We start from the raw sequence: 27222 nt of genomic DNA on the forward strand, positions 1-27222 counted from the left end.
GAGTGGAACGTTGTCAATCTGTGTTTTCAGTACTACGTGAATCCAACATGCCCGTCGGTTCGTAACATTTCTGGGCAGTTACCCGTCGGATAAACCACAACCGACGGAAGTTCGACAAATGTTAGAAATTGAATTTCACTCTCCCTACCTCAATTATTTTCAATTTTTTTTTATTTCCCTCTATTTCAAAGCGGTTTTTTTTTAATTATGGCACAGACTCCGTCGCGGGAGATTGTAATATTTATTTTTCGATAGAACGGATTTCTTTGTAGTTTTCTGGGAAATGCAGCTTAATTAACGTTAAGTGGATTCTGAGTATCGAATTGCGATTTTCTGAACGGCGCGCGGATTTCCGTGCTCGATCAACGCGCTGCAGTTGCAGCTTTATAGTTGAAGCGATTAACAGATCGGTGGCAGTCGGCGCGCAGGTGCAACGAGACCAAAGTTTGCCGACGAAATATAAGTAATTTCAATCTGCGCTTCGTTTACGTAATCCCTAAGTTCGATCGGTCCTGCTAGCTCTTTACTATAAACTCGTTTGCCAACTTTATTAAGTAGTAGCCAGACATTAATATTCCTCCATCTGAAGATTGAAATTTTGCAACACTATTTTAACTTTTTCAAACAATTTCGCATTTTTTATTTTTTTTATGAAACTAGTTTCTGAATTAGTGGGAAACGCTGTGCGGGCTTAGTCAATCATTACCCCCTAATTAATTGATGTTTTATAGTGATTTCTTTATTGTAAAATATAGTTGAAGTAGTTGTATTTTTAGTTGCTTTAGATGATATGGAAATTTCAATACTTTTTTTTAGTAAGGGCATATGATTATTATGCTTGTAAAGAAGACGATGCCGTATGTGTGCTCTTGTATTCGTTCCAGTAGAATAAATCAGTGGCAATGGGTGCAGTTTCGTCGCGTGACGAAGCGGAGCCTCGTCGTGACAACGCTTTGAAAGATAACATTTTGCCCTGTGTCGACGATTAAGCAAAATATAAGCTGCGTTTGCTTTGAATATCGTATAGCCTGCTCGATATTAGAAGTATCTCGATATTCTCGATCTAATCCCTCTGTATTGTAGGAATTTCGACAAATTTGATTATCATTTTGCGGTTAAATTCGTGTTGAACTCCGAGTTTCTATAATTTGGTCTACTTCTGAGGAATTTGATGTTTTGCCTGAGTTTCCAATATTTCAAATTTCAAAAAATCAAAAATTTTCACGCTTCAAAGTTGCAAAGCCTCAAACTTCTAAATTCGAAAATTTCAAGTTTCCTAGGTTTCAAATTTTCAAATTTCATAGCGTCAGATATTATAATTTCAAATTTTAAACTCTTCAAATTTCTAAATTCGCAAGTCTCAAATTTCCAAATGCCATAGCTCCAGATATCAAAAATTCAAAGTTCAAACGCTTCGAATATTTAAATTCGAAAGTTTCAACTTTGAGACTCCCAGGTTTCAAATTTCAAAATTCCATAGCTTCAGATATCAAAATTTCAAATTTCGAAGCTTCGAAATTACATGTTTCGAAACACCGTGGTTTAAAATTCATCGGTTTTCAAAGCTCCAAATATCGAATTTCGAGTGCTTCAAATTTCGAAGCCTCAAAATTTCGAGCTTCAAATTTCGAAGCCCCAAAATCCCGAGCTTCAAATTCCCGGACAAAAACCACGCAAAACCGGATAAACAATCGTAGCAAAAACAATGACTTTTTCCAACCGGAAAGATTAGAGATCTCCTTCCCCGTCGAATACCACAGGTACAATGTGCATATATCGCACTTTCACTGTGTTACCACCTCTGCGGAGCACACGTTCGCACACAGAGGCATTGCACGCGTAGGGAAGCAGACGTCAGAAAATACGTGGCTGGGAGCTGCACGGCTATGGCGGACGCGTCGGCTTCGATTCTCGTCAGCCGTCGATTTTCCAGCCGCGTATCGCCAATCCGGAATTTCCCTGGATGGATCGCGGAAATCCCTGGGAAATCGCGACTGCGAATCACTTCCACGTACCAGCTTGTCCCCCCATTGTAATTGGTATCTCTTCTCGCGAACAAAAATATTGCCTCTTTCCTTATGCCTGATTTCCAAGGGAATTCCTGCAATTTTTCGTTCTATTTTCGGACGATTTCTCGAGACACGGCTTGGGAAAGGGTTTATATTTATCCAGCCAGTTGTAATCTCGGGCGTTCTCTTCGATAACGTTGAATATTTGAAAATACCATGGAATAAACGTTACGAGTACAACTGAAGGATAAATAAATTTAGAAAACAGTGATATTGTCGACAAAAAGAAGAAATCAAATCGTTCTTATGATCAAATTTCAATCCAAGGAATTACTCGAGTAACGTAGCTCTGCAAACCTTTTCCGATTCTTCCATTTCGCCTCCAATATCAATAATAATGTTCCAAAGGGACAAGAAAGGGCGTGGATTGCGCGTCGCCATAGTAACCGGAGGCGTAGTGGGGGAAACGCCCCACCCCTTAACAACTATAAGCAATTCGGCTAGCAAAACTTTAACAGCCTCTCTTGCAATACCCATTCTTTGTCCGCACATGCTTCTTTTGCAAAAGGAGGCCGAATAATCTACGAATAAAAAATTTATTCCACCTGAATATATTCAGATTTTCTGATTTTTCATTATTTCAATTTTATGATTTGTGGTAAAATAATGTAGGTGTAAAGGAAATTGAATTTGATAATTCGTTGAATTAAATACTATATTATTATTACTACTATACAGGGTGATCCGATAACTCTGTTCTCTTGGATTAGTTATTTTAGTAGATATGGAGAAACTTTATTTACAAAAGTTGTTTGGCACAGTGGAGGCCATAACATGGCAGTAATAATTTTTTGTGGGTGGAGGGCCTTCGAGGATTTTAAGGTCACCTCTTTCTTTTTAAGTGCCATACTATACTTTCTTTATTCCTAGTGGAATAACAGATGTTTGGACGATTTCAAACGCCTTTGACATTAAATATTGCAGTAAAAGGACGACCCTTTTTTCACAGGCAGTGCTCGAAATTGTGTCCGTTTGCATCGATCATTACAGTATGCGCTATAATCAATCCGGAAATGGTAACAAGTGCACGGGCTTCAGCAATGCGACGATTCCAATGTCGCGTCGATGTAAACGGACACTGCCTCGAGCACCTCTCATGACCACCTCGTTGTTTTACTGCTTTATACCTACTGATGAGGCATTTCAACGATTTTAATATTTAATCTGCTAATGTATTAATAAAGGCACTGTTGCAATTATCATCCTTGTTGTGGAACAGAAATTGTTGCCCTATTATGAAAAACGAAAGTAAGGTTCTGTATTGGGAATCGTGTAACAAAGAGACATAAACAGTTCTGTCATCAATGGTCGGCCGCTATCTCCAGAAGCGCCCCCCTCACCCTCGCGCGAATTCCTCTTATTTATTCGTCGCCGAGCTCTTGCAAATAACGAATAAATCTGGTTCGAGTAACACTGTAGATTTATTCGTGACTAAAGGCGCGATTCCACGGCACGAAACTCGCCGCGCCGTAGGAACGCAACTTAGCCCCTTAACCCTTGGACAGACTAATAACAGTTCACGTTCTGGGTTAAAAAAGGTATTTTTTTATGTTCTAATATATTTCCGTTTATAAAAAAAATTGCAAAACATATTATTTTCTTATTTTCTTATTTTCCTATTTTTCCTATTTTTCCTATTTTTCCTATTTTTCCTATTTTTCCCATTTTTCCCATTCTCCCCATTCTCCCCATTCTCCCCATTCTCCCCATTTTTCCCATTTTTCCCATTTTTCCCATTTTTCCCATTTTTCCTATTTTTCCTGTTTTTCCTATTTTTCCTATTTTTCCTATTTTTCCTATTTTTCCTATTTTTCCTATTTTTCCTATTTCCCTAGTTTCCCTAGTTTCTTAGTTTCTTAGTTTCTTAGTTTCTTAGTTTCTTAGTTTCTTAGTTTCTTAGTTTCTTAGTTTCTTAGTTTCTTAGTTTCTTAGTTTCTTAGTTTCTTAGTTTCTTAGTTTCTTAGTTTCTTAGTTTCTTAGTTTCTTAGTTTCTTAGTTTCTTAGTTTCTTAGTTTCTTAGTTTCTTAGTTTCTTAGTTTCTTAGTTTCTTAGTTTCTTAGTTTCTTAGTTTCTTAGTTTCTTAGTTTCTTAGTTTCTTAGTTTCTTAGTTTCTTAGTTTCTTAGTTTCTTAGTTTCTTAGTTTCTTAGTTTCTTAGTTTCTTAGTTTCTTAGTTTCTTAGTTTCTTAGTTTCTTATTTTCTTATTTTCTTAGTTTCTTAGCGTCTTATTTTCTCATTTCCTCGTTTTCACATTTTCTTATTTTTTTAGTTTCTTATTTCCCCTGTTAAAGACCCACTTCCACAATATTACGTTTCTTATACCCAGTCTGAAGATCAAAGGTGGTATATTTTACCCTTTTTTCAAATTCAGTGAGTCGTTAAGGGGTCAGCGAATAATTTTCCTCGAATAAAATCGTGAGGCTAAATCTTGACGATTTAATGGTTATTCTTTATTCGTCATTCGAAATAAAATAAAATAAAATAAAATAAAATTTGTCCAACCCTGCTGCATACCACCCTTCGAACTACTCTTACTATTCCCTTGTACCTAACCGGTGGAAACTGTTCCTATTATAAACTTCAAATTCCCAGCGAAATTAATTAACTGTTAGGCGTTTGAATACACGAGCAATTATCACCGAGCAGTCGATTAATCCCGTTTCAGTGGCTCGTCGGAAGTTAAATCCCCCCCGATTACCCTCACGAGCTTTTGTTGAACTCGAGGCGGCGCGGCGCGCATTTGCGCGTGACGCTCGCGAGAACGCGTACTCGCGCGTGTCACTCGCAGATCAAGCTTATACAACTGCTCTCCGCGCGAGGCACGTGGCGCGAGGCTGCTTGTTTTTATAGTATTTTGCGAAAAGACTGGTCAGGACGAGCGCGCTCGTATAAAGCGCAAGGTTCTCCCGTCGGAAGCCAATTTTGTCTGAAACGATTCTCCCTGGGTGATTCGACAGTGTAGCCCTGTTTAACCAAATAAGCTGCTTAATTAATAATTAACGTTGATTATTCCCCGTATCGCGACCAGATTTCATCAGATCATGCAGATTCAGAATATATTCCATTCACCGCCGCTATCGCTGTTGTTATGATTGACAAAAAATATTTTTCTACTCCTTGGACCTTCCTTTATGAATTGTTTACTTTGTTAAATAACATTGCGTTGAGAAGAGTATTTAAAAAAAAATAGAAAAAGATACATTAAAAGGTCGAGATGGCTAAATTGCACTTACCAGTGCACAGTCTGGAAGTTCGATTTTTTTTTAATATTTCGAAAAACAGTTTCGCCAATTTTGAGATATACAATTTCTAGAGGAAGGTTCAAAGAGTGGCCACATATTTTTTGTTTGCATTTCTGTGCGACCAGTAGGAGTTACGTTAATTTTCTTTGAAAGAGGATTTCGATGCTCCTTCAGGCTTGGGGGCTATAGTCTCCCTTGAGTAAATTGGCTGCTGAAATTCACTACCTCCACTCCTACTCTGTCACTAGCCTCCAATGCAATGCTACAAGTGCAGACGCTTTATTTATAAAAAAAATAACAGTTTACTGTAAAAAAAATTAGAAACATTGCGCTAAAGAGTAATGTCTGCAGGTCAAAGCTCGACGCCTTTGGCGATTTTCAATTGGGAAATGATGGTATTTGATAATCAATTAACGCCAATTAACGCTAGGGGATTTAAATACCGTTCGATTACGACCGCCTGCAGCCACTTGACAGTCGTCGATAATGATTGGAATTAAAGAGCCAGCGATAAGCGTCGATTAACGGCTATAGTTGTTAAATATCGCCTCACGTGACGCGAACAATCGCGTGCCTAGTCGATTAATAATATTATCGCCCGTATTTTACAACGACTCGCGGGATTCGATATAATTTCGGTGGGGCGCGCGTCGCTGATAAATTAAATAAGTGTGCTCGCTCTGAATTTGAAAAATCAGTGAAATTCATATTCCAAAAAGGACACCTCGGGGGGGGGGGAGAATAGAATGAAATAGAATCACGCGGATTCCAATGAATATTCATGGAAAATAATATGCAAATGCGCTGCTCGCTGCCTCGCGTATGAAGAATGCTTAGATGCTGGGATATCCTGATATTCATGAGAGAAGTTTATGGCCTCCATGAACGACCGCGGTTGATTTTTATAGCCATGGAAGCTGGACTTTTGAATGTCAGTGTACTTTATGGCTTTGATAACCGTGGAAGATAGTTCGCGCCAGGAAAGTGGTAATTAATTATGAAATTGCATATCGCACGTTTGCCGGACATTATGCAATAATTCATGACTGAAAAGTATTTATTTAATTGATTCGATTTTCGAAACAGTATTGGCAGGTCTGATATCCAGCATAATTTGTAGCCTGCTAATGCAAATGCGAGTCGCGCGAGCTATAGTTCAAGGAAATAGGGAAACATCCGTCTCGGCACATTGGTCCGGTGGCAACAAAAAATTCTTCAACGCTAAAGGGACGTTATCGTCTTTTTTTACAAGAAGGGGTTATAACATATCGTAAAAAATATTTTTGGCATTCATTGATACACTCGTTGAGGTACAAAAAAAATTTTTGTTTCATGTTTTCGGCCCTGATGCATTTTCTAGGTGGCGCTCAGTGCAGCGCTGCCAAAAATAGACGCCTAAACGGCAACCATGAAATTTACTCACAGGACCGCGTCAAATTGAAAATCCAAAAATTTAACTGTAAAATCTATATCGTTACGAATTTTTGTGTGAAACTTTCGCCAGGGATTCTCGGGATGCTATACTACGAAAATATATATATATAAAAATTGATTTTTTGAAAAATTTTAACAGCAGAGTCCCCTTAGCAACGACCGATCGAAGCGCCTCTAGCAGCAACGAGCAGTTTGGCGCTGGCGAATGGTAGCGGCTGAAAATTCCCTATTAAACAGGCGAAAAAAAAAACTAGGAAGCTGCTCTTCCCAGTTTCCCAGTTTCGTTGATCGCCGGAAGCGCAAAAACTCGCCCGCTTGAACTCTAAATAACTCGGTGTTGCGAAACGTGGGCACGATCACCTCGCAGTAGTTAATAAAGCTCTCGGTATATAGTAGCCATCAGCGGTGGTTTTATTCAATGATGCCAATGACACACACGGGACAATGCAGTCACAGTGGTGCTCATGGTGGACTCTGCGAAAATCACCATATCATCTGTTATTCCCTTTCGTGTTACCAGAATTCCATAAAATTTTCTGTTTTCAAAAAGATAAGCAACGAAAAAAAAATTGTACTAATTATGCCACCGTAAAACCTTAATTTGACCCTTTCAGAGCCGAAGAAATTTGAATTCTCTAACACACTTTCACGTGTAATAAATAATAATGTAATATTTCAAATTTACTGAAAAAAATATAAATATATCTTAATTTCTACTTGAGGATTTAAGCAATAAGGATGGCCAATTTTTCTCCGAATTATAATTATTTAAAACAGTAACTCCTACCGCAGAAAAATCAGTCAACTACAGTTGTTCCAAAATAAAGTGGTCGGTGGAAGCGACTGGAGGAGGGGCCATTCCCCCGCCACGCCGCTTTAGCCACGCCCACTGACCCCCCTCCCTCAAGTCTTTCACGCCAGCTCCGTACACACGCGCGTCGGAAACAATCCCCAAATTAATTCTTCACTATCAAACTGCAACGTTTTAATCACACTTCCTCGAAGCCGCGTGCATCCCCCGTTTTTTTTTTTTCAAGCAGAAAGGAAACGTTCACTTCATTAGTAGCAACCGGTTTAACGAATGCGAGACCGAGGCGTTTAATCGATATCACGGTCACTTAAAGAGCGCTTCTGCGAAAGAACGAAGGAGAGAAAAAAGGGAATGACAACGGGCTCGAGGGGGGAAAAAATGGAATGGTTCCAGTTACCGGCGCTGCGGCGCAGACTTTTCCACGCCGGAATGCCGCGTTTCAGCATTCCAGGCAAACAGTGCGGAGCCCTCGACAACCTTTGATTTATAGGGATTCTGCGTTTAAAACTCGTCGCTGGCCTCCCTGTACTTAAACCGATTCGGCTGGCTAGGGTCGCCTGGAAAACACTCAGTTTTCCACCCTTCGACCCCTTGCGTCGGTAACAATATAACATAGATTGCAATAACGAGGGAAAAAAATTCTGTGCTTTTTTTTAACGAGCTATAACTGTGAAGTTTATGATTTCTTTTGTTAGAAATGTACAAGTCGTAATAAAATTTTTATAAGAATATTTTAAAAATGTATAATTCTCAGATTGTAGTCTCAAAAAAATTTATTTCGGTTAAAGTAGGGGCATCGTTAAAATCTGAATTAAAAAAGGGACACCTGCTTTGAAATAAAAAAACTGAAGGGTTTTTTAACCTGTAGCTTGTCTCTGTGGTACATATAACGGGGTAGCAGTTCAGAGTGGGGGTAGATATTAAAACAAAAATCTGTGGTATTAATTTTGAATTGAAAAATAAAATTTGGACATTCTAGTCCTAAGATTTTACAATTCCGGGAGTGAGAGAGACAGCGATAATTCGCGAAGCGTAGGAGTTTTATTGCTAGTGGTTTTCTGTCTCCCTTTTTGTAGAACGCACCGCTGATTATCTTCTTTTCGTCGAGCGGTTCTCTGCACCGCTGTGTTTAAACATGCCCGACCAGAATTTCCACTTTTTCACCTGCTGGAAATACCAAACTATTCAGAGGGAATCACAAAAGCTGGTCGAGTAGGTCGCCTCGTTTGTTCTTTGTACACAGGGTGTCCGAAAGATCCTAGCAGATAATTTCACGTCCAGAGTGCGTTGCAATTAAGGAGCGCAAAGTCCACAATACCATGCAAAATTAAAGGACACGTGATTTATATGTGACGCCCACGAAAGGGGTGCAAATTTTGCATATAACAAATGCGCACCATTGAACTAAAAAATTTGCTCTTTCCACACCAATTCAGTTACTTAATCACGGGAATAATTGAAAATTAGTAGAAGCGTACATATGTTTTTAAATCACTATCTACATGTATCGTGGGCCTCCAAAAATGAAACTTCTAACTCCATTTTCTCGAGAACCACTGGACCCTTCGCCCTAATTTTTTACCATGTTATTATACACAGCTTCCACTACCTGTACACAAATTTTGAGCCAAATCGGTGACCCATCCCCCCTCCCCCAATTTTCAGAAAAATACGAAAAACAGAGAAGAGGGGGTTAAAACTGAGCACGGATCCTCCGAAAAATTGTCTTAGTCCTATTTTGAGGTTTGTTATTCCCAAATACTTGAGAAGGTCCCGGGACACCGTGGCGTGAGCTACTTTCTCCTGTTGAGGCCAAAATCACGACTTCCCTGGCAACACCCTGGTCAAACACCCGCGCAACCTCCTAATCCCATGAGCTTTAACGGCTCCCCGTAGGCGGAAGTCGAGAGGGGAGGCGGCAGAAACGGGAAAGAGAGCGCGAACCGGCGGCTGTGCTTGTTGCCTTGGCTCTGGACCAAGCCAGGAAGAGCCAGGGTCGTTCCGAAGTGGCTGGTGCAGGGCCTATGCCAACGCCTACTGAATCTCGAGTTTCTGCTTAGCGGATCGAATGCACCTCGACCAGCAGATCGACGAGGCTGAACTGGTCAGTGGTTACTGCAATACTGGGTGGGGGAGGGGGGGGGGCAAGGATTCTCGACGCACCAAAAGAAACACTGCATCGATTTCCTCTTTGGTAATCGTATACTGCAAAGCAGAAAGTTTATATGTTTGTGTGCTCGGCGGATAAAAACTTTCGAACGGTAAACTCTGGGGTCACGAAATGTACCTCAGCTTATCATGCCTGGGTAATCCAGATAAAAGTGACTATTTCACAAAAAAAAAAAAAAAATTTTTTTTATAAAATTAGAATCTACATTTTGGTCGAAGCCGAGTAGTAAAGCTAGTGATTAATATTCGATTTACACCCAGATGGTGGCATGGACTCTGTTCTGATGAATTTGGGTAATTTTTGGAAGGTGGGGGCCATTTCTGAAATTTTAGAAAATTGCTGTTTTTTCTTCCCTCTAGCTTCTTATGTATTCATTAGAGCATTCATTTTCCTCGATGCTTCCACATCGTCCTCATCTCCAGACCACGCTTTTCCTCCTTGCGATACCGGTCGACGGTGCCCGCGAGGTGGGTGCACCTGAGGCACCCATGTTGCAACGTTGCTTTTTCAATTTTGCAACGTTGCGCGCTCCGGGTCTTCTTACGCCCCGTTCACCGTGCAGATTTAATCAGTCGGTAGGAAAAAGATGTCTCACTATTGATAGACTGAAAGAATGCATGTTTAGCTGGCATTGGCAGCGGTAGGGGGTGATTGAGAACCACTGCCCAAGGCGATGCGAGGCCTCTACGGTTCTCAAGAAGCGACACGTCTAATAACGGGCTGCCAGTCGCTGCAATTATGCCCATTAGGCGAAGTGCAGCCGAGAATTGCCGCTGATGGAGCTCGGGCCTCGTCTAGCGGCGCGGCTGAGAACCACTGGCCGAACGAGCACAGATCCCAATGGCATTAACCGTACAAGCTGGTTGGAGCCACGCTGTTTGTTCATACAACATTTCGATAATGCAAAATGTCCCCCGTTTCCACGGAAATTGGTGGCAATTGCGATGGAAATTGGTAATGGAGCACCACTGGCCACGATTACGGACGCGCGCGCGCGCGCGCGCTGACTGCGGAGATAGAAGCGAGCTCTCTGTCTTATCGTGGGTTAGTTTTCACGTTGACACCCAACAATGTTTAGTGCTCGTTTCTGTGACGTTTTTGTTGATCAATGGGGATACTATTTTTCCATTTCTGGGGTGGTAGGTGGGGATGAGCGCTGCAGTAGCTTTTGTTATAGTAACTCCTACTGTTTATCTGGATTGTAGATCCTCGGGACGTATTTTATGAGAGATGTTACTAGAAGTCGTTGAGAACCTCTGTTGAATTGTGTTCTTTGTTAAAGGAGCTACTGTAGTAGTGATCAAAAGAGGGTTGAAATTGTGAACGGTGACAGAAGTAAGACAGTTGCATTAGAATTATATTTTTTAATTTCTGTCCCATAAATGGGATTGTTGGAACAGGTTAGTGACATCAACATAGTACTTAAAGCCGGTTATTCAGTTTGTTGTGCAGACATTAAACTTTCTTTTGCTCACCACTGTAGTTAGAATAGTTATCCATGGTTACGTTGTCCAGTGTTGGTCCAGTTTTAAAATTTATCAGATTTGTTAGTCCCATTGGTACTCGAGATGCTTGCATTCAGTGTTAACTTTATTTATTTTTATTTTTATTTTGGTACTGTGATATATTTTGATGGTATACGTAGTACTAGGTCTGATGTACTGAAAGCATTGATTCTATACTTGCCATGAGAGATTCTTGTGGTTCCAGTGACCACTGACTGAATAACTCTCTAACATTCTTCTCTTTGTTTTTTTTTCAGGAGGACGAGGCATATGGGTTCGCCTAAATGGTGGCTCTAAGGGGTCCCGCAGGAAAGCATGAGGGAAAGAACACCCTCTGCGGACGACACCCCGAAGAGGGCCCCGCCAGCACCACCCAGAGGTCAGTTACATTCTCTCTAATATTAATCTGTGATTTGTTATCGAGGGTATACCTTTCTGGACCACTGAGGAAGGTCTTCTCATCGTGAAAACAAAGAGCGATCATTTTTCTTGTATATTATTACTAGAATAAGTATATTTAGACACTATAGGGATTTTTTGGACAGAAAATTGTGATCAAAAGGAATCAAATTATAATGGCACCGAGGTCTTAAATTTTAGGACCATTTTTAAACACATTCCCTTCTCGGATTCTTGCTTAATAGGTTCAATCTCCAGAATTGGGCGTTATTTGGTGAATCTAGTGATGGGTTCGAACACACGCCGAGTATTTTTGTTTGAATCTTTTCAAGATAAATTAAATTCGATCCCAGCGCTACACGCTACTAGCACACACCCTCCAACAAAGAACAATAAACAACCACGCATTTCAGTAACTTTTTACACCAAATTCTTACAAATCTTTAAATCAAAGTCTCATATATATTTCCAAATATACTCAACCCCGGTCCAAGAATCCATCACTGATTCAAACAAAAATGCTCGCGAGCCGTTCTAAACCCTCGCTGCTTCCACCAAACGACGCCCACCTGTAGACTGACCAGCCTCCAAACAAGGAAACGAGCGGGCGAAGTGTTCCCCTCAAGGTCCCCCAAAGTCGATTCCCGGCTTCGATCCTAAAGTCGATCGAGAGTCGCGCGACCGTTTAACCAGGCGTATTCAAGGCCCCAGGCAAACGTCGCCGTTTCACTGGCACACATAGCGGCGTTTCTACAACCTGTCCCCGGGAGCCTTATCGCGGCTTAATATCGCCGCGTTATCGCCGCTGTTTCGCGGTGCCTGCGACGCCCGCGCGCGGGCCTGCAACCTGCGCTCCGATTACATAACGCATCATTCACGAAGCCCAGGTAGCGGCGCGCGCGCGCGCGCGCGAACCCGCCGCGAGCCTAGAGCTTCGCGGGACACCGTTTGGGCGCCTAGAGGCCCTATTATTAGATTGAACTCGGGTGTCCCGAATGTCGTTGATTCGGGGGGATAGTGATGGATCACCTTTTGCTGCAGTAACGCAGTAAACGAGGCAGAGGTCGCGGTCGGAGCGGTTACGCGACCGTTGTCCCATGAAAGGATCAACATGGGAGGACCTGCCAATGGTTTCAGTCCCTTCCCATATTCAAACTCCTCGGCTGACGCTTGGAGACTTAGTGATGGGTTCGAACGTACTGCGAGTCCCTTTCCGGAATTCATTTGTATTAATATGAACGTGAAATGAATACATTAGTGAGTTTAATATTTTGCGCGAAGTTCGTGAGTTGTTCCAATACTTCGCTAGATAGTTGAGGGTGGGGAGGAATTGGGGCTTTTGTGCCCAAAATTATGTTCATTGCTTGGGTCTACAGTTGCCTGGAGTAGAGAGGGGTCAGTTTAGTGGAAGTAGTGATGGGTATAAACTTCCGAAGTGTTTCTAACATTTTGCGCCAAATTCGTGAGTTGTTCCAATACTTCGCTAGACAGTTGAGGGTGGGGAGAAATTAGGGCTTTTGTGCCCAAAATTATGTTTATTGCTTGGATCTACAGTTTTCCGAAGGAGAGGGGTCAGTTTAGTGAAAGGTAGTGATGGGTATAACCCGCCCGAAATCTGATATTTTATAGATCCTATGAGCCATTGTTAAATCAGGGTTTCCTAGTTGCAGTCCTATTCCAATCCCTGAAATATGAACATAGCTTCCATTTTCGTTTCCACTTCCCCATTTCCCTCGAGTTCGTCTGAGGAACGTAATACTACGGCGCAGCCCAATCTTATCGCCATTGCTGCATCAAGTTCCCCCTGCACTCTCCCTTTCCTCTCTCTCTCTCTCTCTCTCTCTTTCTCTCTCTGTGGGAGTCTCATATGGTGTCGTCCATTTGGCCCCACGTCCCCCATTCAATCGACGTCGCTGGGTCCCAGTTTCCACCGCACACAACTTGCAATTGACCCCGAGGTAGATCACGCCCGTGGAAATAGTAATTTTCGCCCTGATTTTGGCCTGCCAGATACCACGAAAGCATGTCACCACATCTTCCCCTATTACTAACCAAACACAGAGCAGATACGAAGTCCAAAGTAGCTGAACTTGAAACAGATTACCTCAGTCACTTCATTGTTCAGGTGACGATGACAAAGCAATATCCTTTCAAAGCCACGGTTATCAATCCACAGAAGATTATCTGCTGCATTGAAGAAAGACTCGTACCTCTAATCCCTTAACGAATCTCGCCCGCACCATCTGTATCGCTTTTAAGCTTTCGTATGACGAGCGCATACGGATAACGCCTATCGGCGTGCAGTCACTACTGTGAACATACGAGACTGAAGGACTTCCGCACCCGGTATACGTCACACGGTTCAACCTCCGTATTTAAAAGTTCAAGCTAGTATAAGAGGTTCTGTGTAGTTGTTTCTGTTATTATTTCGCGAGTGATAATTATTGCGCGTAGTTTGTAGTACCGTCTCTGTCGTGCGTGAGAGACGAGCTCCAAATAATACTGATTAATTCATTGATAGCTCAGTGAAGTGGAGACGTTTGTCGTATCGGAGGGATTAACCAGGTCAGCCCGCTCGCTCGCTCGAACGAACGCCTCTGCCCGTCGCTCCAATTGAGAGCCGCTGCGAAAGCTGATTTTCTCGCTCGACGATTGCATTCCCCGCGGGTATGTCCCTTTCGTTCGCACGTACGACATGCATAACGGTGTCCGCGATGGCGGCCGTGCCCCTGCAGGGTTTCCTTTTCGCCCATCGGCCGAGGTGTTACACGCGTGAAACCGTACCGCGCGCAGCAGTCGACAGTTGTGTGGATCCATCGATCCTTTTACAACGCTCGCCACCTTTTACAGCGCCCAACAAATGGCAGACATCTCGGTGGGCGACTTAACGCTCCGCACTCTCGTTTACTCCATTCTCAATAAAATAAACATTTGGGATCAAGACGGTGCTTAATAAATATATTATAAAACTCTGAAATAGGGGGTGCTATGGTTTAGTAATAATAGTAGAGTGCGTAATAAATAAATTATAGAACTCTGAAATAGGAGATAGTAGAGCAATTCGACTGCTAGCAGTTCTTTCAATTTTATGCACTACGAGTCCCTCCACTTCTATTCCGAGCATTACGAGTTCTTCCATTTCTATTCTATGCATTACGAATTTTTCTTTAACACTATAACTGCTGCAGCGGTCATTTTCACTATTTTTAGTTTTTGCGTCTTCGTAATTTTCTTATTGTCGCAACTAAACATATGTACGCAACTAAAAACCCTAAGAAAGTCTACTAACACGATTACTAAGTAATAAGTACTCTGCGCCGATGAGAAGATGGCACTTGGAAAAAAACTGGTAACATCCCAAAAGTTCCCACAGCATTGTCCGCTATTGGTCGACGCGAGGAATGCTCCTGCTGGTTTGCCGTCTCAGGGGTCATCTTCTCATCAACGCACAATACTATGTCAAAAGATCGCGATATTTTACCAAAGAAAGCGCAAGCAGTACTAAAAAGGATTAGCCACCCCTTCAAACTCGAAATTTCATCGCAATTCAACAGCATTCGCCTCGTAGGAAACGGTGGCCATTCCGAATCGTTAATCCCATTCCCCGTCGATCCCTCCGCGCGACGGCGTAATTGAAAACGGGCAGAAGTTGGGATTTACTTGCTCGCAGCGCGCCCAGCCTGCGTCGCGGATCTTTTAATGAAAGCCAGCCTTAAATTCCCGAAGTCTGGCTGGCTTCAGCGAAAGCAGCGCGCTCGCATTCGTCACGATGCAATTTCTTCCCCTCGAAACTCTCCTCTTCAATCCCCCCCCCCCCTCTTCTAGCCACACCCCCGTGCTTCGTCTTCCATTTCGAAGTCGCCGGTGCTGCTCAAACATTCGGGGGGAAGTTTACCTCGCTGGGGAAGTTGTTTAAGCGCATTCGTGGTAACTTCTTGCGGCACTGGAATATTTCTTAAGCTTCCCCTCTTCTTCCCCTACCGAGGCAACTTTTCTCCCGTAAATGTTGATCCTCGGGAGAAAGGGGGATTGATTACGAGCGTCTACAGTATCATAACCTAAAAATCTGTCGATTATTTCGCATAATTTTGTCGAAAAATACGAAGCTAGGAGATTTTTCGTGGTTTCAACGATGGGATACGATTCAGCGTTCAAAAATACGTCGAAATTGTGCAGCACACTTTTTTCGTAGCACGCTTCGTTTCCCAGGAAATCGGCTTTAACTTTGTTGCGCCGCCCACTTGTTTCACGTAGACGCTATAACCACCCCCCCTCGTGAAGGTCAATAATTAATTATTATAGTTGTTATTATTATATTATTTTTTAATTATTTTACTCTTAATTATTACATTTGAATGCAGCGCCCTCTTGAATTCCCCTAGACTTCCACGCGAAAATACCATTCACTAAAAATTGCAGCGTTTTCATTGAATTGATCACAGCCGCCGCGCGCACCCACTTTACCCTCGTTTTTCCCCCAGAAGGAAGCATCGTACGACGAAACACCATACCACATTTTCGACTCATTTTTTAACGCGGAACCACATGACGCACCTTCGAGCCACAAATTCCCTCAGCTTCGCGAGATATCGCGATTTTTCTCCCGTCGCATTCACGTTGCATTTCTACTCCCCTTCCTCGAAAGGTCCACTTCCCGGCGTGCATAGAAGCAACTACAGGCTCAGTGGCACGTGTCTACGAATTAATAAAGATGATCATGCAAATCTAGACGGGGGGGGCATAGGCGTCTGAAAGACGCTACCGAGTGTAACGGCTGAACGCGCGGCGCAGCCGTGCAATTAACCGGGGTTCGTTGAACCCGCGCGGTTTGCTGAATCCGCGAACTTTTCCAGCTTCCACGCCGCGGGCGGAAGTCCAGCGGCTAAATTACGGCCGATAAAATCGGTTCGACACCCGCGCGCTGCGGAATCGAAATACGCCGAGCCTGAACCCAGCGGAGCGTCGAATATAAAATTCTGAGAAATATGCTGCTCTTCCATTACCCCTTATTCCTGCGGGGGCGTAGCGAAAGGAGCCCGGCGAACACCTCGAGCGCCTTAGCAGAGAGCACCCCTTGCCCTTTGAGCTGCCCGAGTCGCTCGTTTCCTGATTCCATCCGCCGCCGCGGTAATTCCATCTCGAAACAGTTCGGACAGACCGCAGCCTTTCATCGAGGCCTCTCCTTTCCTTGGGCGAGGATTTTCGGAAGAAACGGACCCGAGGATTTCACGGGGAGGAGCACTGTTTGCTGGCTGGGCTGCTTCGATTCGTCTTGAGTGTTCGGTACGAGATCGGAGGATGTCCTCTTCGCCGGGGGTTTACGGAAGCGCGGATCCAATTGGGGATACTTGCTCCGGGACGCGTTGTACAGGCCTGCGAACATCTGTCGATAGTGGTTTGCGAGCCCGGAGCACGGATTAGCCGCGGTTCCTCCGCGTTCGCCGCTGCGAGGGCAGCTCCTAATGACTTGGACACGGCCGTGTCCCTGGGGACGAGCTGAAAGGGTGCCAGCATGGTGAAAAGAGGCTTTTCAGAGGACAGAATGTACGACCTACTATCGCGGCAGCAATTTTCTAGAGAACCCCGTGCCCCCCGCCAGCTGGATCAACGTTCGACGTGGATTTACTGTAACGACTGTAGCTGGAGGAACTGGAAAGATTTTCCAAGGAAAAGCCTCGATTGGGGGACAGTAGGCATCTACGGAATCAAATTATTTACTGGGTCTAGTTGAAAAGGAATGCTTTGGTGGCTTCCTGCCTTGTTATCAGGGGGTTGTTTATTCAGGTTTTGTTAAAAAGTGATAGTCACTGCTTTTAGGGGCGAATGTACCTGTTAGGGGTTAATTAACTAATCGTAGGAGTAACGAAAGTAGGAATGTATTACGTGGCACCAAGAACGCCTTTAAAAGGGAGTTCGGAGTATGTCGGTTTTGGCCGAGGTGGTTAGGCGGCTGGCCAGTACGCAGTGGATCCGAAGATCGCGGGTTCGAGTCCCGTCGCCCGAGGTTCTTTTTTCTGTGACTTACGTACACATGGGAATTATGAGAATTATTCCTACAATTATATATGTAGAACTGCAACTGCAACTTGAGCCCCGGTTCACATTAGTCAAGTTGTATTTGAAGGCAAGTAAAGTTGAAAGAATCTGTACTTCACTTCAAGTAAGTAACGGATTCACACGTTGGCAAATGTAGGTTTAAGTTGCTTGAACTGAAGCGACTTGAAGTCCTAAGTTACTTGAATTGAGCGAATTGAAGTTTCAAATTACGTGAATTCAAGCAACTTGAAGTCCAGTAACTTGAATTGAAGCGACTTGAAGTCTCAATTTACTTGTATTGAAACGACTTGAAGACTGAAGTTACTCGAATTCAAGCGACTTGAAGTCTCAATTTACTGGAATTCAAGTGATTTGAAACCTCAAGTTACTTAAACTCAAGATACTTGAAGTCTCAAACGACTCGAAGTCTTAAGTTACTTGTAGTCTAGCGACTTGAATTCAAACGATTTGAAGTCTCAAGGTACTTGAATTGAAGCGACTTGAAGTTTCAAATTACGCGAATTCAAGCAACTTGAAGTCCAGTAACTTGAATTGAAGCGACTTGAAGTCTCAAGTTACTTGAATTGAGCGACTTGAAGTTTCAAATTACGTGAATTCAAGTGATTTGATACCTCAAGTTACTTAAATTCAAGATACTTGAAGTCTCAAACGACTCGAAGTCTCAAGTCGCTTCAATTCAAGTAACTTGACTTGGAGCGACTTGAAGTTTCAATTTACTGGAATTCAAGTGATTTGATACCTCAAGTTACTTAAATTCAAGATACTTGAAGTCACAAACGACTCGAAGTCTCAAGTTACTTGAATTGAAGCGACTTGAAGTTTCAAATTACGTGAATTCAAGCAGCTTGAAGTCCAGTAACTTGAATTGAAGCAACTTGAAGTCCAGTAACTTGAATTGAAGCGACTTGAAGTCTCAACTTACTTGATCTGAAACGACTTAAACCGTCAAGTAACTCGACTAATGTGAACCCCAGCCTCGGTGTATTGTTCTCACATGAGTCCTAATACCGAGGGACCACCAAACACAGAACTTAAATCCCCATTTTCTCGCGAACCTTGTCCCATACTTCCCCCACATTATCATACACGGTGTGCACTAAGTATCTGCAAAATGTGAGCCAAATCATTACCCGAAACTTCATGCACCCTGCTCATCAGAGGGACACGAGTTCCTGTATCCTACAAGAACCACTCTGATAAATTTCACCAATCCTACCAGCCCGTTCCCAATCGATTCCCTTTCCTAACGGCAGCTCATTCGCCCTGCACCTTTCCTCACCTACGCGGGAGCCACCCTGCGCTGAAGTTCGCCCAGGAAAATCTATAACCGCGAGAAGCAGTGGCGCTAACATCGTCACGGAACGTCTGCACAGCGAACGACAGGAGCGTTGGCCATCGATCATCGCCGGACGTTTCATAAATTCCCACGAACATTCGCCCAGGGTTTTGCGGGGCAGCTCGCCTGCTCCCCTTGATCAACGATCGCCGAACGTTGTCCAGGAGCTTATTACACGCGAGCTTCTGCAGTCTGCTCTGATTAAATGATGCTGTTAGCCGTGCAGGATTTGAAGAATGCCCGAGTCCAGCGATATTCAGGGGGGGCTGCGAGTGTAGGTCTTCGATCGATGAAGCTGAAGACATCCTCGTATCCAGGTCACTTCCTAGTGCGTACCGTCGACGGTTCCACCACTGAAAATCTTCCTACTTTGTTATTGTCGTTACTATTATCACCCACGTCGGCCCGAGTGGACAGAACCGAACACTTTCCCCGGCAAAGCCGTCTTCAAGAAGTTTCCATCGGCAGATAACGATGTAAATCACCAAGGAGCCGAGAGGACCCGGGGGCTTCTGAGCTCGTTCCCCGGTGCCGATTCAGGCAGGAAACCGTGTAAACTCCAGTCGACGCAATTCGTCAATGGGCCGTCGGGGCCTGCACACTCGTGGGATCATTAACGAGCGTGACCTGAAATTATCAAGCACTCCCAATCGTCATCAACAACCGCCGCAGCTAGGCCGGCGAACGCGCGGGACCTCGTGGATGACGATTTCGGAGTCCTGGAGCACTGCCAGGGCTTGCATGATCCACCACTTTTAATCTCCCCTCCCGCTACGCCCCTGCAGGCTGCCGCGGTTTTCTTTTCTCTGGAATCTGGGTGAAACGGCAGTGAATAGAGTCTGCAGTTGTCTCCGGGTGATGAGCTCCTTATCTGTCAGCTCGTTTGCGGCATTCTTGGGCAGTTCGTTAGACGTTGCGTTGGAAATTTGATTAGCGAGGTGCGCGGGCACGTGGGAGAGTGCAGCTCGCAGTAATTGGGATGTGTTGTTAAGGTGGGGGACGATTTTTGTACCGGGAGATTGAAAGGCTTGCAGATCTAGGGGACCCAGAAATGGCTGTCTTCGGGAATTTTTTTCGGGGAAAGTATTGGAGATATCGGGTCGAACTTTACTGTCTGTAGAAATATATACTTTGAAGAAAGTTTACCATTTTTTTTGTTGAAAAGTTTTGCAAAATTCGGGAGATATGACGTTAGGTTGGCTCTTAGTTTTTTGTACTTCTTTGCTTTCTAGAACAGTGCCATTTGATAAAAAAATAGTCCCTGAAAAAGCTTATTGCAATCGGACAACAGGAAAGGGTGCCGAACAGGCCTTAAAGTTCAGAATTCGTGAATAGTTTGTATTTAAAGAATTTCTCGAAAACGGTAAGCCCTATCGAAATTTTCTTCGAATAATATTAAAAGAGCATTCAATTTCCTACAATTACTGTGTATATAATTTTTTCGTGCTTCCTACCAGTTTTGAGATAATAGCGGTTGAAGATGGAGAGGTCGGCGCCGCGCGCGTATAGACAATACGTCACGCCGCAGAGGTGGGGCGCGCGAAGCGCCGACCTCTCTACATTCAAACGCTATTATCTAGAAACTGGTTGGAAGCACGAGAAAAATGTATATACATTAATTGTAGAAAATTGCATGCTCTTTTAATGTTATTTGAAGAAAATTTCGATAGGACTTACCATTTTCGAAATATTCTTCAAATCCAAACTATTGATGACTTCTAAACTTTAAGGCCTGTTAGGCTCCCTTTCCTTATGTCCGATTGCAATAATCTTTTTCAGGGACAATTTTTTTATGAATTGGAACCATATTGGGAGGTGAGAGCAAAAGAAATCGCAGGTTTAAAATAAGGACCACCCTAATACGGCGTCCCGAATAGGCAGCCTAAAAAAGGTACCCAAAAGAACCCGGTGTAGCTTCGCCAAAAACCAACCACAATAAATATATTAAACGGGATATTAAGATTTTACAGCTCGTGGAATCTATAGTAACTCCTGAAGATTACTATAACACTGGTTGATAGAAAGTTCGAACAAAAATGAGAATATAAATTCTATTTACGTGGAGAGGTATAATCTTCCCTCTATAGTACTCTAGATGTCATTAGGTGCCCCTAGATACTCGCGAGTATAACTGAAGGGGCTGAAACAGAAGCGAAGTTCCTCCACTTATTTTTGCTCCGCTGAAATCACGAAATTTGTAATACCACACTGGAATATATTTTACACTATATTACACTCTGCTTTCCACTATCTGAAACCTGCTACTATATTAGCTTTCTATTCCATATCATAAAAATAAAAAATAGACGAGAATGAAGAGGCCAGCAGAGTTGGGCAAAATTTTTATTTAAATAAAACTTCGAAACACGAATGAAAGTTTATAAAAAATTATTACTCCGGTTAACGAACAAATGACGAATAATTTGTGAAGCTAGGGAACACTTTCCACTAATTCAGCCCGCGATGCTGCTATGATTATGTACACTTTTCATACTCGAAATAGTTATAAATATTCTGGCAGATTAATTAACTCACGTTCAGCAACTATCGCGTTGATTTTCCACGCTGGGGGTTGACAGTCCCCGCTAACTGAATAGTAACTTCTTGCTCTCTGCGCCTCGGTTTAAAAGTTACTTCAGGCTGCGAGAGCTCACGGCACAAAGAGCTGCATTAAGAAGACAGAGCTGCAGATTTAATTGGAGCCTCGTCTGAGGCGCAAAGTTTTCCTCCAAGTTGAATCAATCGCTCAGGACTTCGCCTCTCGGAATACTAGCTTGCCCCACTTCCTATCATCTATTCATGCTTCGCCGTTGTTAACAGAAATAGGGTATTCGCGATTTATCCATTCAATTGATGCGCGGGGTCTTGATTCGCCCTTCTCATGTAAATCCAACCTTGCGCTCCAATTTCTGGGAAAGTCGACAGATTAAAGTCTTCGCCCCGATACTTTCCACCGAAACGAAATCCACAATCTGGCTCATTTAAAAAAAAAAATTATTAACCACTGAAGCTTGCGCAATAAATTACAGTAGAGGCTCCAACAATCCGCCACAAAATATTAAACATAAACAGAGAATAATACTCCAACACCAGACTCCATTGTCGCTGAAAAAAAAAAGAAAAACTGGAACGAGATCCCATCTGAAAACTGGAACAAGTGTTCATACCGCGTAGCAACAATCTCCAGGGAAACTGAAACAGGAATTCACCCGACACAAAGGCTCGCACGGTGCACCAACCACCCCCGAAAAAAAGTCGCGACTAAAATTGGAACGAGCCTGCTGCAACTTCATAACTGAATTTTACAGTGAAATCTAAATCTCCACCAAGTCGAGTAAAACGTACAGAAATTCCAACTGAAAATAACGAAAGCTATTCGAAAAGCAAAGCAGAAGATTTTGTTCAATTGGGACGGATGGAACGGAGGGTCCAACCCCTTCGAAAATAATTTTACCATTTCTGGTTTAAGGGGTTGTACCTAGTCAGGCGGCCGAAAAGAGGCGAATATTTGTGATTTTTTTTTGAAGAAGTGGAAGCGTATAATTTTACAAAACTTTTTGCGTTTTATAGAGCAACATTTAAAGAATATTTGGTAATTTTTTCGTGGAAAAATATTTACGTTTATAATAAAATAAAAGGCGACATCCAAGAAGCGTTTTTAAAAATCTGGTTTTGCGGTGAGCACTGCCATTTGGAACCAGATTATCTAAAATCAAAAAACAAAAAAGATTTCGTTAGTGTATTAATGTATCTTCAGGTTGACGCAGAGAATTTTCCGAAATATTAAGTTAAAACAACATGGCAGCTATTTAAAGTTGAAATCCTGAGTTTTTCCTGCAAAAATTACGCGAAAAAATCAGGATTTCAACTTTAAATAGCTGCCATGTTGTTTTAACTTAATATTTCGGAAAATTCTCTCCGCCAACCTGAGGACACATTAATATACTAACGAAATCTTTTTTGTTTGTTTGATTTTAGATAATCTGGTTCCGAATGGCAGTGCTCACCGCAAAGCCAAATTTTTAAAAACGCTTCTTGGATGTCGCTTTTTATTTAACTATAAACGTAAATATTTTTCCACGAAAAAATTACCAAATATTCTTTAAATGTTGCTCTATAAAACGCAAAAAGTTTTGTAAAATTATACGCTTCCGCTTCTTCAAAAAAAATTCACAAATATTCGCCTCTATTCGACCGCCTGACTAGGTAGGCATACCCCTTAAAAGGACCTCAAGGTCCTTTTTTTTTAAAAAAAAAAAAAAATGATCATCGTCATCGCTCATCGAGCCAGCCGGTTTTCCCCCTCAGGCGGCGACCCGGTGTTTCGAGCCTCCCTTTTAAAAGGAGGGTGGCGACCCCTCCCGACGTGCCAGAGGGGCGGTTATCGATTCCACGGCTTTCCCTCCGCCCCGGCTTCCGGATGAAACGGCGTCAGGAGAAGCTTGGCGTGGACTGTGTGCACGGCTTTATCTTTCCCTCTGGCCTCAGTTCCTTTTATCACCCTTCCTTCTTTTTTGTTTTTATGGTTTCTTCATTTTCTCCGCCACTTCTGCTTTTCCGGTTTCTATCGCACTGTCGCTCTCCGCGCCGATCTCCCTTCATGGATTTTGGGTATTATACTTCTTCCTGCAGTCTGCAAGCTGCGTTTTTGTTTATTTCCCGGGTTTTCCTTGGGGGAGGGTTGTTTGGGATTCATCAGGTGTTCTTAAAACGGGGCAAGAGGGGAGTAGAAAATAAAAGGGCCCACCCTTTCTTCGTTTTCAAAGCGGGCGATGGATATTTAACAAATTGGCTTTTTGGGGAAATTTTTTTTGTCAGAATTCTAGTTTTATTAGGGAAAAAAATCGATCGATCTCGAAGAGTACCTTTTTCTTCGAAATTGGCCCTGGGTTTTGAGTTATCGGGGTCGAGAATTGCCTGTATAAGCGAAGCTTTGTGTTACTTCTCTTTTGCACCAGCAATTGCTTTCCAGATAATATTTGCATAATATTCACTCTGGATGCTTATTTTCTTGCGTACGAGCCACAAAGAGTTCCCAAACTGCTGCACCACACGGCGTACTCAAAACTGCGTGCTTCCCAACCAGCAAACAACTTTGCTTGCGTGTAAATCCAAAAATGGTATCTTTTTTTAAAAAAAAAAAAATAGTACTTCAAAATTATTCTGGAACCATTTCCGACCGATATTAAACCGATACAGGGTGTCGAAAAGCAACTAAGAACACCATAAATTTATGGGAAACAAATTTGTTATAAAATAAACCGGCGGTTGGATTATTTATTTATGCAGAAAACTGTGATATTCGATGACGCTTTCTTGTACGAATTTTTTTTTTATACTTTTTTCACACCCTGTATGTGCACTCCCCCTTCGTCCCCGTTCTCCATTCCCCCGCCACGTTTCTGTTCCCTCAATTCTCACTGTACTCGTTTCTCTCCTCCGCATTGTGTTCTCGTCGTCCTTTTTATTTCCACCTTCTCCCATCTCTCTCTTTTCTATTCCTCCCCCTCGCCGTCTCCTTCTAATTCAAGCGATTGCATGACACCCACTCTCTCTCTCTGCCCCTCTGCCTCCCTCTAATCATTCACTCCACCCTTGTCTCTCCCTTTGTCCCTCCCGTTCCACCCTAGGAGCTGGTCGAATGAGGACGACAGGCTAGCGAGAGGGACGGAAATATTGTTTACGGGGTGGAAGGGAGGGCTCGAAGAAAGGGGGAGTAAAGTTGGAAGGGGGGCAGTGGAAATTTTTTGTTATTTCCTGGGGTACTGTGACAGGGGCGAGTCAAATTTCTCTGACTCAGGAATTTCGGGGGGAACCTGAGAGATCCACTGTCGCATCGGAAAGTAAGTTGACACTCTTTAAAATCGCATAACTTTTTTCAAATTGGTCCAAACGACTTGACTTTTTTTTAAGCTAGCGGAATTAGTTTTCTGGGTGACGTGTTTCGTCGTTTTGAAAAAAAATTGCAACTCGTCGGAATAGCGATGGAAATAGTGAAGTGCTCTGAGCTACACACGTTTAAAGATCGCGGAATAAGGGTGAAAATCGCGAAATTCCCGAAATCCCAAAAAAATTTAAAAAAACGACCTTCACTATTTTTTTTTTTGACCAGTTGCTATTTTTTTTTAAAACGACGAAACTCGTCACCTAGAAAACTAATTTCGCTAGCTTTTAAAAGATAACGCAAGTCGTTTGGACCAATTTGAAAAAAGTTATGCGATTTTAAAGTGTCAACTTACTTTCCGATGCGACTGTAACTCGTGAATTTTTGTAAGAACCTCGGTTAAATTCTGAGACATTGTGACCAGGGAAACTTAAGTTTTTGTAAGTCAAGTATTCCAGTTCAAACTTGACTCGAGTTAAGGAATTTTTATGAGAAGAATTCTTCAGGCATCAATTTTCGAATATCAACATTTTTCAGTGTGAAGTAACTGAGAAATTTTTGTGGAAAGGTACTTAATGTCAATTTTGAGCCTTTTTGGTTAAGGAAACTTAAGTTTCTCTGACTAGTATTTTTGCTCAGACCTAACCGAGCCCTAACTCAAGAATTCTCTCGGAAAAAATATTTAATAAAAAAAATCTGTTAACGCGATAGAAGAATTCCATCCCTTGTGCCATCACTCTTTTTGTGCCTGATAACAGCCCTGTCGAATTAGCCTTGCAAAGGGCAGTGAATTTGTTGTGACAAATAAAACGCGCCTAGCGTAGCGGAGAAATGCACACATGCAAGGTTCCTCGAGCGATAAAAATTGTTTTACAATACCGCGCGTCACGTGCAACGAGTAGGAAACAAGGGAGGCGAAATGCAAAACACACTCGGCACAAGTGAGCGCAAACAGTGGAGGTAATCGTTTAAACCAGACCTGGACATTATTTGAATGAACTTGTCTCGGCACGATTGTACAAATAATAACTTATCCGTTTGATTGGAGGTTTGTATCGAACAAACACGTGGGCTTATTTTGCAAATAGTTATCTACGCATTCCATTCCGCGCGAAATGATTGAGGATTCGATAATCTCGGGGACAAATGTTGCTCGAAGTTTTGTTGATTTAACAGTCGTCACCTATCGCGGAAACTAATCTTGAAACAAATCATTTGGCTCGGAAATGAAGGAAGATTACTTTCCCCAATAGTCGAACTATTCGAGTACAGATAACTTATTCGACGGATTCGGAGTATTCGAGTAAATCGAAGTATTCGATGAATTCGAAATACTGGAGTAATTCGAAGTACTCGAGTAATTCGAAATACTCGAGTAATTCGAAGTACTCGAGTAATTCGAATAAGTCGGAGTATTCGAGTAATTCTGAGCACTCGAGTAATTCAAAGTGTTCGGATAGTTCAAAGTGTTCGGATAATTCAAAGTGTTCGGATAGTTCAAAGTGTTCGAAAAATTCGGAGTATTCGAATAATCCAAAGTGTTCGAAAAATTCGGAGTATTCGAATAATCCAAAGTGTTCGAAAAATTCGAAATACTGGAGTAATTCGAAGTACTCGAGTAATTCGAAATACTCGAGTAATTCGAAATACTCGAGTAATTCGAAGTACTCGAGTAATTCGAATCAGTCGGAGTGTTCGGGTAATTCTGAGCACTCGAGTAATTCAAAGTGTTCGGATAGTTCAAAGTGTTCGAAAAATTCGGAGTATTCGAATAATCCAAAGTGTTCGAAAAATTCGGAGTATTCGAATAATCCAAAGTGTTCGAAAAATTCGGAGTATTCGAAAAATTCGGAGTATTCGAATAATCCAAAGTGTTCGAAAAATTCGGAGTATTCGAAAAATTCGGAGTATTCGAATAATTCAAAGTGTTCGAATTTCGGATTGCACCGAATACGAATATAAACGCTTGAAAAGCAAATAATTGCAACGGCTAATATAAAAAGAATTTCACGATAAAGTGTGAAAAAATATTTGATGTTCAGAATCCTATTCAGTACAGTTCGAAATTTGATCACTCCTAATTATTCGAATACTCCAAATTATTCGAATACTTCCAATAATTATTCAAATAATATTCGAATATTCAAATACTCCTAATACTTGTTCGAATAATAATCGAATATTCGAATTATTCGAACCCCAAATTCGAATTCTACTGGTATTTGAGTATTCAAATGCTTAGAATATTCGTAACAGCCCTAGTGCTACCCCAAGCGATTAATTGCTCGGAATACAGGGCTCAGAGGAATTAAGGGA

The 27222-nt window shown here is 42.4% G+C and overlaps 1 protein-coding gene across 9 annotated transcripts in view; it reads left to right on the forward strand.

Moving 5' to 3' along the window:
* Positions 1-27222, forward strand: part of LOC143377101 (uncharacterized) — an 87222-nt gene that overhangs the window by 21693 nt on the left and 38307 nt on the right. For 8 of the 9 annotated variants that reach the window (XM_076828022.1, XM_076828028.1, XM_076828025.1 and 5 more), the window contains one exon: positions 11488-11609. In XM_076828022.1, the coding sequence (XP_076684137.1) occupies positions 11546-11609 (64 nt within the window). In that variant the 5' untranslated portion in view covers positions 11488-11545. Of the gene's footprint in view, positions 1-11487; positions 11610-27222 lie in introns of those variants that run through there. The other variant, XM_076828023.1, reaches the window with a different exon arrangement.

The sequence above is a fragment of the Andrena cerasifolii genome, chromosome 15, assembly GCF_050908995.1.
Source record: "Andrena cerasifolii isolate SP2316 chromosome 15, iyAndCera1_principal, whole genome shotgun sequence".
Lineage (NCBI taxonomy): Eukaryota > Metazoa > Arthropoda > Insecta > Hymenoptera > Andrenidae > Andrena > Andrena cerasifolii.